Genomic DNA, 14,401 nt, shown 5'->3' with positions numbered 1-14,401 from the left:
TTACAGACAACCTGGATTATAGGTACTGTGATTTGTCTTTCCACCAAACCAAAGAAATCAGCCAGGAAGCTTGCTGACTTCTCTGAATGGTGAGCTGAGAGCGGGGCTAAAAACAAACAAAGTCCCCTCAGAGCGCATGTGCCCATATAAGCTCCCGTATACCCCGTGCTCGGCAGCAGCAGAATGGGAGGCAGACTCTAATTCCAGTCCGTCAGGGGCATTAACTCTAAGCACAGGGATGACGCTAAACTCCCCCTCACACGTGAGAGACTTAAGCAGAGGTATACGCAGTGAGACAGACAATCTGTATTGCAGAAATGTAAACAGCTGCACTGACAGTTTCCTTTCTCAATTTGTGTTTAAATGGCACGCAGACTCTAATTCCAGCTATTATACATTATATATACAGTATATGTGGCTATATTAACAGATTTCAGTGTAAATAAAAAGTTTATCTCTAATACAGTAGATGCTTTGATTGATAATAACAAGATTGATTCATTTTGTTTATTAGCAAAAACTGCTGAATATAAAAAGTGGATCAAAGCAATTGAATTAAACTCACTGCTCAGAGCAGATTTCAACTTCCCATGCTGGATGACTAGCCTCATCAGCTACGTTTTGCTGGTAACAATGTGATTTTGTTAGTCTAACAGCTAGACCAGCACCAAACCAGAATAAACTAGCCTGGACCAGCATGGAAATTCACATTTGTCTGAGCTATATCTTTTTCGGCAGTGTCTGAGAGACTATAAATTGATGTTTACATAAATTGATGTTTTAGGAGACCACCTGGACAAATGTTAAGGCAAACTGTGATAAAAAAAAATGTTTTTGAGAAAACATACCATCACTGGAAGCAAGGCCACCAGGTAAGATCCTCTTCACATAAACGCCATATTCCTCTCCTGTTAGTTCTTTCACACCACCGATCACTTTGATTCCTTAAGAAGAGACAAAGCATGCGTCACTCAAAGTAAAATATTATTCTTCCATGCTTTTGTTTAGTTGTTGATATTGTATTTTTCAGTCAAATAAATGTAAGCAAAACACAGAAATCATATCGCAGTTCTTTACAACAGGCTGCATGACTAATTTCATTACCAAATGAATGCCACTACATTGCCAGTATGCACTGACAATTTGATCACAGGTGACTGTGAAATGAGAGATCTGAACATTCACTATTGTTTTCTGACAAAACAGACTGTGATTCATCTAAACGAGAGGAGATAAAGCAGACTTATGATGTTTACCATGAACAATAGACAGCTTTACCTGATGCCTGCTGAAAGAGCTTTATCTCTCATTTGTTCCTATTTAGAAACCCAAAGCCGTTTTAATAGTTAAAAAAACATTCAGCATTTAATGTACTTTGTGCTGTGTGTAGATTGTAACATACACTATCATTCAAAAGTTCATAATGGGGGTCAGTATGATTAAAAAAAGAGAAAGAAATTAATACTTTTTTCAGCAAAGATGCATACAATTGATCAAAAGTGACAGTAAAAATATTTATAATGTTACTAAAGATTTCTATTTCTAATAAATGCAATTGTTTTGAACATTCTATTCATAAAAAAATCCTAAATACATGGTTTCCACAAAAGAATTAAGCAGCACAACTGTTTTCAACATTGATAATAATACGAAACATTTCTTGAGCATCAAATCAGCATATTAGATTAATTTCTGAAGAATCATGTGACACTGAAGAATGGAGTAATGACTGCTGAAAATTCAGCTTTACCATCACAGGAATAAATTATAAAAAAAAATTTTTTTAATTATATTAAAATAGAAAACAATTATTATTTTAAATTCTAATAATACTCTACAATACTGTTTTTACTTTACCCTAAAACTTTTGAACGGTATTGTACATTATATTATTTGTCACTTTGGTAAGGAAAATAATCCTAATGTAAATATGATAAATACTGCACCCCAGCTGCTGAAGGTGTGTTCCCATTTGTGTCTGATTTCAATTCTGATAATAGAGGACTTAAACAGCTTATGTTCAATTGAGTCTCGCTAAAGTAAGGATTTACAGCTGACTTGGGTCAGTATTACTTTTAAGTATTACACACATAGGACTTTCAGAGCTTCAGGTATTTGCCGTGAGATTTGCATCCCCCTGACGTCATCAAGTAGAGTGAAATGAGTTTATTGGATTTCAGGGGGCCACAGCAACTCCGTAAAGCTTCTGTAAATCTCCCTGGTGACAGAATGATCTTCCAGTAGTGATGTAAACTCTGTGCTGCACTGAATCGATTACTAAGTTCGTTAAACACACAAACCTGTTTCACTTCACTGAGGTTAAAGGTACTGAGGTTAAAAGTATCTTTAAAGAAAGTTTTACATCGACCAAAATGAACAGTACCCTTGAAATACATTTTAAAATCATGTGCACTCACATGAGATGAAGACTTCAGCCATACCAGTAGCCTAATAAAAACTCCCATATTGCACGTGAAGCAGGTCGCCTCATGGAGACTGCCATGTTGTGATCACATGACCTGCTAAAAACAATGCACTTTATCTCAATAACCTCTCTACACTGGAAACTTTCTCTCACAGAATAAATTAACTGCGTCTGACGGCAAATAGCACATTTTTAGAATGCCATCAAGCTTTTGCACAATGCTGCATCCACACCACTAGGTGTTGTTTTAAAAACAAGACGAGTCCAGCACAACATAAACAAAAATACTGAGTTGTGACAAAACGGAAGTAGCGACAGAGCTTTTCTTCCGTATCATGTCTTACGTCCGAGTGAAACGGAAGGGTGGGGACTTGGTTCTATGCATCGGTTATTGACTGGACGAAAGAAGATTTGAATGTGAGCTTGAGGTTGACTGTAAGAAAGGGGCGGGTTTTAAGCAGGCGAAATGATTGGAGACGCCCGAAATACGTTGACAGAGAGAAATCACCCAAAGAACCAGGTATGTGGTCAAAAAACCAACATATGCATAAATGAATTTGTTCACAGTAAGATCAATAACATGTAATAAAAAATAGATAAACTTAGGGCTCATCTAAAAAAATAATATTGAATAAATTCATTGCCTAGATGCCAATGTGAAAGGATGGCAGATCCTTTATTTGAGAGAGTAACTGCAAATCAATGTTGTCAGGCCATTAATTGTTGAAACAACAGGAACGAGCTTTGATGCCAACAAAACATGAAAGCCTTTAATGAGATGAGCATCTTTCATACACTCTCAGAAAAAAAGGTACAAAATCTGTCACTGGGGCGGTACCTTTTCAAAAGGCACACCTTTGTACCTAAACAGTCCATATTGGTACCTTAAAGGTACATATTAGTACCTAAAGTGTACAGTACATATTAGTACATAAAAGGTACAAAAGTGTACCTTTTGAAAAGGTACTGCCCCAGTGACAGCTTTTGTACATTTTTTTCTGAGAGTGTACCCAAACCTGTGGAAGATTCATTTGCAGGCAGTTCAGAAGCATAATACATGCTAAAAGAAAAGACACTTCCCCTGATGGACAGTACAGATGCTTTAGATTCGCTTTTGGTCACACAGTTTAGTCATACTCATGGAATAATAAATATCCTCTTTTTGCTTCAGGCTTATCTGGTATTAATAGACAGACAATGTATTGGCACTAATTGAGTTTTGAGCTGGCATTGCACATAGATTCACTTCAAGATAAATCTTGAAAACACTTTAATGAGAAGAACAGCAACCCGGTTATCCACAAAGTGTGTTCTGAACTAAACTCAAACTAAAAAAATTTCATATAACTCAAAAATAAATGCAAAGTAAGGACTGTGTCCTGGAAAAACCCTCGAATGCTTATCACAGTGTCACACTTAAGTCTGTACATGATAGCGCTGCAAATATGTGTTGTAAAATATTTCATTTATCGGTGCTGTTTTTATCCAGAGCACCACTTCCTGAGTCTGTATTCATGAAAATGTCTCCTAAAACAGAATCGTCTTGTAACACAATGGATTGTTGACTGTGCAAGTTGGGATGTAAGAAGGACAGGTTTAAGGAGCTTAGAGCTGCCTTCAAATAATGTTTTTGATCTATTGTGAAGAGGGAGATCAGGCTGCGGAATAAATATAAAAAAGACAGCGCAAGACTTGAAAGACTGGAAATAAACCGTACCCTAAACCTATCCCATCGCTTCGCTCCAAGACTCCACCATACACCTTATTTCACTTCCCCATGGCCATTAGAGATCAGAGACGCATGCTGTACAATAGGCCTCATTAAAATCGACTAGAAGATGTGCTGCTCCATAACTTTCTTATGTCTTGAGTAATTCTTATTTACCCTTCAGTCTCAATCCGCACCCTTCTATGAGAGCATTTATTAAAAGGGTCATATGATGCTTTTTTTGCACAATCAGCTTGTAACACTCCAAAGAGAAAGGAAAACTTGAAATCGCATCATATGACCCCTTTAAAAAATATGACTTCTAGAGTGGTCTGCAAAGATTGAAGACAGAGTGTTCTGATAGAAGATCTGATGGAATCTTTGGTATTATACAAACACACAAATGTACAATGAAATTAATATGTTATGAGGCACTTACCTAATCCATTCTCACAGTCTGTAAACTCCATAGAATGCACTGCTCGATCTACTCCATATGGACCCATCAGTGTCCTGTGCAGGACAAAGAAAATTTTGTTAAAACATGCAAAAATAATGCAGTAACATAGTGAGACTTGTTTGATTCATAGAAATAAACAAGGTCCTATAATTTTTTGTTGTTGTTTTGTTTTGTTTTTGTGTTGTTTTTTTAAACTTATCTCTAAATTCAGTTAAATTTGAAGCTGGTGACTCAATTCTGAATATTGTAAAAAAAATAAAATAAATAAATAAAATACACTGTGAGTTTATGTGTGGGGTGAATTTGCTGTACTCGCTGTGCCTGTGAACTGTTATTAGTATCAAGCCCAGTTCTTTCCAGTGGGGAGTCATAAATTATTTAGCATGAATGTCCTGCTTTGGACAGGCTACTAAAATGGACTCTTTTTCTCATGAACTCTGTGTGTGATTCTGATTTTTGAGATTATGTTTTACGTCGCTACTCAAGTCATTAAGTAAAATGAATTCATTAAAGAACCCAATTCTTTTGGCAGTGGAAACACTGTTTTCATGCAGTTGTAGGAATGAATATAATGAAGTCTCTGACATTCTTAGGGCATTTTGTTGTGACTTACCAGCACTACACCAGAAAAATTACATGCTTCCACCACAATCCAGCCTTTCCTGCAGGCTCACTGCAATGTCCTTGAAATTGTACTTCAGATTGTCTGAACCTAAGACTTCATCTGAGGCTTCAATTCAAGCTAAACATGCTTCACAAGAGTTACGTAACAAAGAGTGTCCACTGTCCCCAGCACAGTCCCCTCTAAAATAGACTTTTAAAATAGTAGGGAGTCAGCGGAAATCATATATATATATATATATATATATTAGGGCTGTTAAAGTTAACCTAGCGACTTCTGATATTAATTAAATGGTTAATGCATTAATTCAAATATATGAATTAAATATTTTTAATGCAATCAAAAAGAATGTTATATTATTTTTATTCAAAAACGGGTCAGAAATCCTAGGACTAATCATGGTTATTTTATTCTAATAAGAAATTTAAAAAAACAAAAAACAAATGGGTTTCTGAGAGTTCATCAAATGTTTATACATACGTTCAAGAATATTTAGTACTTGTTTTGTATCTTTTTTTGATTTTGATAAATATCATGCTTAATATAGTTCTCACATATGGTCTTTACACATGAAAATGTCCAGCTGCCTTTATATTTTACAAAGTGGGTCCCTTGCAAACGGATTATCATTTTGGGTGGGTTCTTGTCATCAAAAAGTTTGAAAACTAAAACAAACAAACAAAAAAGCATATAACAAAGTTTTATGAATTCCATGAGGTATGTATGAATGGATTTAGTGAGTACGCACAAATACATTATAATCTCCAGGTGATTAGAGCACATTAATAGTACATCCTTTACAGTGTTGTGGATTCTTTAAAGCATAGCGGGCAAATGAAATCAAACATGCCCTTTCCACAGTATAACTGCAGTCAAAGCAATTTATATATACGATGGAATGGTGAAGTAACCGTCGTTCAACACTTTTTACCCACGTTTTCCATTCTCTCACCAGTTACATTAGAAAGTCCGCGAGCACCATTGTTTGGGGACACACCTGAGCACAGCCCAGTTGCCACAAAGTACCCAAAAGTCACCAAAACCGTCAGTAGCGGACAAAGTGAAGACGCGCGTTATGTCGACGCTTCTCTCAAGACTGCTCAAGCGCATTTTACTCACTGGAGCTAAGGAGATGGAAAAAAGAGCCATGACGCCGCTCAACTACCAGAAAATTACAAAACAAAGGTTTTTACCTGCTAATCATGACGGCTCCCTTGTACATGACCGAAAATGTAGGCATTTTCAAGAGATTTTTGCGCATCCAGCGACGTGTATAGTATGCCCATTCCTCTCGTGATCAGCGCCTCGCGGAGGTCCGATACAGCGCGAGCCACATGATTCACTGCTACAGCCCTCTAATACAGATGGTCCTAAACATCACCAACTTTGCCCACAGATTAAAATCTTATGCAACAGAAATGGTGGGGGGGGGTAGTGTTTTTGATATAGATATTTTTTTGCCATTGTTTAACAATAACTGGAACAGGTGGTTCCCAAACAGAAAGCCAAATATTTACATTTATGAATGGAATTTAAAGGCTTAAAGGTGGTATGATATACAAAGCGTTGATGACATTAAGCTATTTCAATCCAATAGGTCTTTCAAGGACGTCAGGCTGAACTGTAGGCCTATAGAAATAGGGTGAATTCGGGTAATCTGGGAAAGCTTTATGAAAAAAATGACAAGTACAGAAATCTCAATAAGGAAATGTATATTTCAATATCAGGAAAAATAATTTCTTTCTGTACACAGGATGAACAATCTACTGTGTTAATTCATTTTAATTCATTTAAAACTATTAAAATTGTTTAACATTTGTTTAACATTGTATTAACATATTAAATAATCAACTAAAATTTAATAAGTCATGTGATTTCAGTCACATGACATCTATGCTAAAATTATAGTAAAAGTCCTGTTGACTAAATTTTGTTAGAACAGGAAATAAACACACTGGAGTTTAGGTGTCCCAGATTACCCGAATTCACCCTATTGAAAAGTCTTTTGCATCAGATCAAACCTGATATGGGAATTAAAACTGACAAGCTAATCTCTTGGGTCTTCAAACAAGACACAGGTTATGCAAAACAAAATATTACCACTGAAACACATCATGATGAAGCCCACAGTCTAGTGAAGAAATAGATAAAATGTGATGCAATAAAGTGTAAAAAAATGTTGTTGGGTAATCTAAAACGTGATGCATGTGGTAATTTAAGTGTAAAATATTTAATATGAATAAATCAACCTTACTACACTTGGTTACACCAACAAACGTCATTGGTAAAAGTCTGATTAGACAGTATAGCATATTTTTACTTTTTACAGTATACTGAAGGATGGCTGTGATTTCTTAACTTCCTGATGATGTGGAATCACACTGCCACTGTAGTTATTTTATGAGTCAGGGAAAAATGGAAAAACAGGAATCGCTGATGCTTAGGGGAAAAAACAACATTTGTGCAAAGAACTCTAAATCCTTGTCAACTCAGAAAGACATATTTAATCTCTCGACCGTTTCCATTTTTAGCCAGCGTTATTGTCTATGGTCATCCCATGCAAAGCTAGAGTGCTTTCTTCTCACACTGCAATCAGATTTATACACACATGCTTGAGGTAAAATTACACAATAGCTGGATTGCACTGTCCAAATTTACTCAGGTTTTTGTATTCTTACAATATCATGTGTAATGTTTTCAACTCTTTATGTTTAGTGGGCTTAAAAAACATTCTTTGAAATGACTAACTGCATTCATAATGTAATGAAGTGACTACCTGTTAAAAGAGATTATTGTCATTTAGTGCTCAACAAATAGTGTTGCTTGTGCCCTAGTTAGAGTCAGAGTGACACTTTGCCTTAAATGCATTGTCACCATGTAACTCCTCAATGTCATTTACCTCGACACATGTCCTGTGACTCAGAGACCACTTTTTTATCAGCAACTACAATCCAAAACAAGTCACACAAGGTTGTACCAAAAGCTGCTGAAGTCTGGAATACACAACACAACTTTTAAAATCTGAACTGACTTTAAAACACTGGGCTGCATCATACACTTACCGACTTTGTAAACAGTCACAAAGGAAAAACTGGCCATCATACACTAAACGACTGAGGATCACGCACCACCAGACTTTAAAGTCGTTCCAATCTCAACAAACTCACACAGAAATGTGCACCTTGTTGCTAGGAGACACATGACAAATGAAAACAATATGTGTTCTAAAACTGTCTGAACATTTAAAAAAAATTTGTCTGAAGCTAAAGAATCGGAGTCTGAACCCATCACACATTATGCAATTTTCTATGAAATCTGTCAACTTAAATCTGCAGACTGGCTCTGCAGATTTGAGGCTAGCTGCAAAACTTCTACAGACTGTAAATCAGGGAAAAGTTGAGTAGTGTATTCCAGCCTTTAGAAGTGTGCTTTCTTTAGTTTTTTATGCCTGTTGTTTGTGTTGTAGTAAACAGAATGCTACATCTTGGATATTGTTACCAGGCAAAGTGAAAAAATGTGCATCAGATGTTACGGTCTTATTTATCAATGTAAATAATGTATCTGTTACTTCCACTATCACAAAGTTCCTGTGATAGTCACAGTGTGACCGGACTAAGCCTTTATTGTGCCAAATTCACAGGCTGTAATGATGTAATTTGAGGATTAGCTTTTACACACCCGGCCATGATAAGCTTTATTTTCAAAATTATCACACCAAACTACACTGACTCAAAACACTCTGTCTGGCTTGCCTTAAATTTCTCCTGTAAATCCTCTCATGAGGTTAATATGTCAAGTGTGATTTGCACATTCACATATCAAGTCATGACTGGCCAGAGTACTTTTGTGCACAATAATCTGCTAGGACAACCTGTCAATCAAACACGTGCAGAGCCAGGTCATGGTCCCATGAGACCCTTGGTCCCCCAAACCTCAACCGCCCCTCTTCACAGACGCCTTATCCTACATTAAACAACAAGAGAGTAATTTGGCTAAAAAAACAGTTTAATTAAATTAAAAAGAAATGTGTTTTAGTACAGTAAAATGAAACAAATATTAAAAATTAAAAATAGTAGCATTCCAGTGTGTATTACTGCTGAAATGTTTAGAAAAATATTTTACTGTGGGAGATAGATGTGCAATCTGTTTGATTGGTTTTACTATTGTGTACCTTGGCATTGATGATTTAGTTGATGCAACATTGAAAGTACATCTTTAAAAAAAGGTGACAGGACCTTAAATGCAGAGTAGGTGATTTGGTTCGAAAACATTTTTTATTATGCTGATTGAATGTCTTTTCACATCCCAATAGCAATCATTAAGTTAAGTGGTCTAAATATATTTATATGTGTTTATATCGTCTAAGGAAGGTGTAGGACCATAAAATGTTCGTCCAATCATATCCCTCGCTCCGAGGGCTACTATAGGCTGTCCTGCCTGCCTGTCAACGTATATATTTGAATACCACCACGCACCCTGTTCGCGCATACATGATACTTCATCAGTGTGTTCCATTACTCTATTGCAGAGCGAGCTTTTTTATTGTAATATTATGCGCTGTGTACTGTAATGTTTTCTCACTGCTGAATGAGACATGAGGTAATCTGACAGCGTTGCATCCAACCCTCCACCAACGCCGTCTCTCATCGTGACACTGTTTAGCCTCTGGTCTGCCTGTGCGCATTCATGTATTTTGTAGGAGGCGTGGCTTTGCAGAGTGATTATGCTGGGAGGGTGGGATCTTGATTTCAAAGCTAGCATGCTATTGCTACCCCAGGGATCCTCAAATCTGGCCCACGGGATCCACTTTCCCGCACAGTTTAGCTCTAACCCTAATCAAACACACCTGAGCATGCGCTAATCAATGTCTTCAGGATCATTAGAAAATCACAGGTAGGTGTGTTTGAGTAGGGTTGGAGCTAAACTCTGTAGCGCATTGGTCCTCCAGGGAAAGATTTGAGGAACCCTGGCCTACCCTTACCTTTAAAAGGATAGTTGACCCAAAAATATATTTTTTTTAAATATTAAATCCCTCATGTAGTTCAAAAACTGTATAACTTTCGATCTTCTGTGGAACATAAAAGTAAATAAATGTCTCATTGTTGACATGAGGGTGAGTAAATTATGTCAGAATTTGTTAAAAATTTAAGTACCCTCACTAAGGTCTATAAGGCGGTATTTTGACCAAAACTATCTGACACTGAACACAGCAAATGCAAGGTATAAATAGGCACTGGGAAGGAGCAGGTGCTGCCAATATGATCAGGCTGCCAGTGCGCAAGTTGCTAGGCAACGCTGACGAGCGAATCAGACCAGCGTCAGAAACACAACACAAGGCATGAATGAACACGTGGATCTGCGAACGGTGATATTACCCCTCCCCCTAGGAGCACCTCCTGGCGCCTCTGAGGGAACTTACCTGGCGATTGTAATCATCATAAGGGAGTGATCCAGAATGTCTCTCACAGGAACCCAACTTCTCTCCTCTGGACCATAACCTTCCCAGTCCACCTCGAGTCCAGAATACATTTGATCAAATATACAGGTTACCCATCTACAAGTCGCGGCATCGGGGGAACTAGGGAAGGCGGATTAATGGCAGAATAAAATATGGGTTTTAATTTGGATACATAGAAGATGGGATGAATTCTCCCGTACGCCGGAGAAAGTTTGAGGCAGACAGTCACCGGACTAAGGATTTTGGTGACAGTGAACGGACCAATAAATTCAGGAGCAAGTTTACTACAGACGGTGCGGAGAGGAATGTTCTTAGAAGAAAGACACATTTTTTGACCAACAACATGGATGGGAGGCTTCGACCGGTGGCGATCGGCCTGGGCCTTGGTGCGTGAGCCCACCTGGAGGAGTTTCTGTCTGGCTTTCCTCCAGGTGTGTCGGCAAGACTGGTTCTGTGAAACCAAACATCGTAGAATGCACACCAAGTCTTGGCTGGCTCTCTCAGTTTGGCCATTACTCTGAGGATAGAAACCAGAGGAAAGACTAACACTCGTCCCCAACAAACGACAAAACTCCCTCCAGAATTTGGAGATGAACTGGGGCCCCCTATCAGAAACCACGTCCATCGGGAGGCCATGAATGCGAAAAACATGGTCAATGATCGTAACCGCTGTCTCTCTGGCAGAAAGTAATTTGGGCAGAGGAATAAAATGGGTTGCCTTCCAGAACCGGTCCACCACGGTCAAAATTACCATGTTAGGGAGGGAGGGAGACCCGTGACGAATTCTAGTGCAATGTGGGAACAAGGTCTCGAAGGAAACAACAGCGGTCGATTGGGAGTCTTACAACTATAATAGACTGAGCAGGCCAAAAAAAAAAAGACAAATGTCACGATTATTAAGTATACATAGATGGCCACCAGAACCGTTGCTTAACCAAAATGAAAAATCATGATGTGTGATGCATCTTTATGACTTAGAAACAAATAAAATTCCAATTTCCAAGTGCCAGACATCTTCAGACTCCATCTATCTCTAATTCCCACTGCAAGAATGATGCAATTTTATAGGCCAACCAGGAAGTATCATCACCCTGATTGCCTCGACAAAAAGCCAACAGGATTTTTTATTGGCTTTGGATAATCACTCTGTGACCAACAAATGTTTATGATTCTTACACGTTTTGTTCATCTAGATCAGGGATGGGCAATTGCCGTATACGGCCCGCAGTGTCTTTTAGTACGGCCCGCTGGATCATATTAGACTCGGATGATCAATTTTAAAACATTTGAAAAGCAAGTCACGTAAAGATTGCTTTCAGTTTATGATGTTAATACTATCTCCAACCAGGAGAGGTCGCTATTTCCAGCCGCTCCCCTATTAATTTCAGCGTAGTAGGATGTGCACTCTAATGTAAACATTCATTAACATTAGCAAATAATAAATGAAAAACTAATGGTAAACGGATTATCTTTTTACCAAGTTCAAGGGGATACCCATATGTTTGGAAATCTGTATTTTATTTAAATCGCCATCACACCACTGCTCACAAACAACGGGGACGCCAGAGTTGCACTTGCCTCAAATTTCAAAGGTAAAATTCATAGTCAACAAAAGCTTTTTGCCAAATGCATGACAGAAATGTTTGCACTGGACTATGTTCTTATTAGCGTTTCTGCGGGTCCTTAGGGTAATATTTCTGTCCACTGACAACAAAGTTTTCCTTCTGAATTAGCATAACTGCACAAGTTTTATATTTAATAAAATCTTTAAAAACAAATGACATTAGTTATACTTTAATTTCCTTCAATAAAAAGGAAATTGAGTAAAACGGTGTAAAAGATGTGTGGAAGTGGATTAGTAATCTGGCCCCTTGGTATAAAGGAGAAAAAATGCTGGCCCTCGTCACTTTCAAAGTTGCCCATCCCTGATCTAGATTCTAGATAATCTTCACAACAATTAATTTTGAAGCCTATATACAATTGCCAGGCATTTAAAGTTAGCGTTAAGTTATAAATGAACTACACCACATGACATACAGTAGTCACATGACTTCATCGTCACCACCATTAAGCTTCCGACAACTTTTTAAGTCTTATTTAAAATCTTTTAAGTCTTATTTAAAAGTTGGAAAGTTTGAGTTACAGTAGTTTGCAGGAGTGCAATTATAAACACAACGAGGATGTGAAAGTGGACTAGTGAGTAGATGAGTTTTCCTTTTCAACATAATGACGTTTAATGTCCCAGACAACCTCTGTAGTCCCATTTAGCCACTTGTTAGTAACAGTCTTTTTCAAGACACATAAAAGCTTAAAAAATCACTAGTGGGGTAGTAATGAAGTACTGTGTATTGATGTATTATGTCGTGGTATAAAATGAGAATAAAAATGATAGAATAAAAAAAAAGGGGAAAAAATTCTTGGAAATGTGTTAACCACAAACCTTATTTCAAGCATTTAACCAACAACCCATTTTAAAAAAACCATTTCAGAACGATGGAACTGGAAGTTCAAAAATGCTAACTAATTTCTGCGTTTTAGCCAAAGCAGTTGACCTCTATGATGTTAATTTTTTTACCCTAAACCTGTGTGCCGTAACCTTGGTCTACTGATGGGACACAAAGAAAGAGTTGTTCTGTGATGACAGAAGTCCAGGACTTTTCATCTCATTTGCTCTAAAAAGTGACTGTGCCAACATTTATAAAGCCTGATACTAAACGTCTATAAATAGTCTTTGAGGGCATGCCTCTGTGATACAGGAGACAGCTGTTCTTTATTCAAGAATCTGCCATGCCTGAGAAGGGCAGAACATAAAGCTCAGGGAGAATGGCAGATATTTAGCACTGGAAGGCTTAGCATAAGACTATGTGCTAGAAGAGACAATTTGAGATGAGCTATTCAAATGTCCCAGAGAACATCCTGAATAATCCTACATAATAATAATAATAATAATAATAATAAAATCATCAGTTACTCATAGTCATAGGACATGTCTTTCATAATCTTAAAGCCCTCTCATACCAGCACTAAAAACACCCTCCAACCACCCCTGATCCACAAACTCACACAGCTTGTCAGACACTGGCATTATCGCAGAGCACTAAAGTGCAACATGCTGTAACATAATGATAGCACAAATATAAATCTATTAATCAAGGAAAAAAATTAGTAGAAGAGCTTTTGTATATGTTTATGTGCTGTTAATTAACTTTTTGATTTAACCTGTTAATTTCAACGATTTCTAAAAATATGAATATTTTAGTCTCATGAATAATTTTCATTTGAATGATATATGAAATCTGCCATCCTTGCTTGTCAATACTCAGTTCTAATCAACAGCTAGTCACCTGAGCTGTAAATGGCATGTGACTAATTTTGCTGGAGGGAAATTGATGACAACACTGATTGACTAATGGCATCACAAGAAGACACACAGTCTCAGAATCCTGAATTGTGAAGTGAAAGACATCAGACAGGAAAAAAATATTAATCATTTTCACACTTTCAAGAGCCCTCAAAAACAAAATACATTCATAATATAAAACATGTGGCTTGCAAAAAAAAAAAAAAGTATTTTGTCAGAATTCATGCCTACTTTTGAATGAATTAAAAGCATGCTACCAATTGCTCATAAACATAAATTAATTCATTCATTCATTAATATATTCTTCATATTTATCCATAGCTTTGCTAATAACTTTTATAAATAGCAGTCTTTATTTTAGAATTTA

General features: G+C 37.2%; 1 protein-coding gene across 1 annotated transcript in view; it reads right to left on the bottom strand.

The window, feature by feature from the left end:
• LOC107720078 (syntaxin-binding protein 4-like) overlaps positions 1-6,560 on the bottom strand; it is a 36,528-nt gene extending 29,968 nt beyond the window's left edge. Inside the window, exons 1-3 of the mRNA XM_016527684.1 lie at positions 6,409-6,560; positions 4,573-4,646; positions 849-944 (exon numbers count right to left, since the gene is read on the bottom strand). Of these exons, the coding sequence (XP_016383170.1) occupies positions 849-944; positions 4,573-4,646; positions 6,409-6,476 (238 nt within the window). The 5' untranslated portion in view covers positions 6,477-6,560. The remainder of the gene's footprint in view (positions 1-848; positions 945-4,572; positions 4,647-6,408) is intronic.
• Between the last annotated feature and the right edge of the window lie 7,841 nt (positions 6,561-14,401).

This window comes from Sinocyclocheilus rhinocerous, unplaced genomic scaffold (assembly GCF_001515625.1).
Source record: "Sinocyclocheilus rhinocerous isolate Xijiao unplaced genomic scaffold, SAMN03320098_v1.1 scaffold273, whole genome shotgun sequence".
Classification (NCBI taxonomy): domain Eukaryota; kingdom Metazoa; phylum Chordata; class Actinopteri; order Cypriniformes; family Cyprinidae; genus Sinocyclocheilus; species Sinocyclocheilus rhinocerous.
Note: the sequence above shows the minus strand (reverse complement) of the source record. Positions and strands in the feature narration are given on the sequence as shown.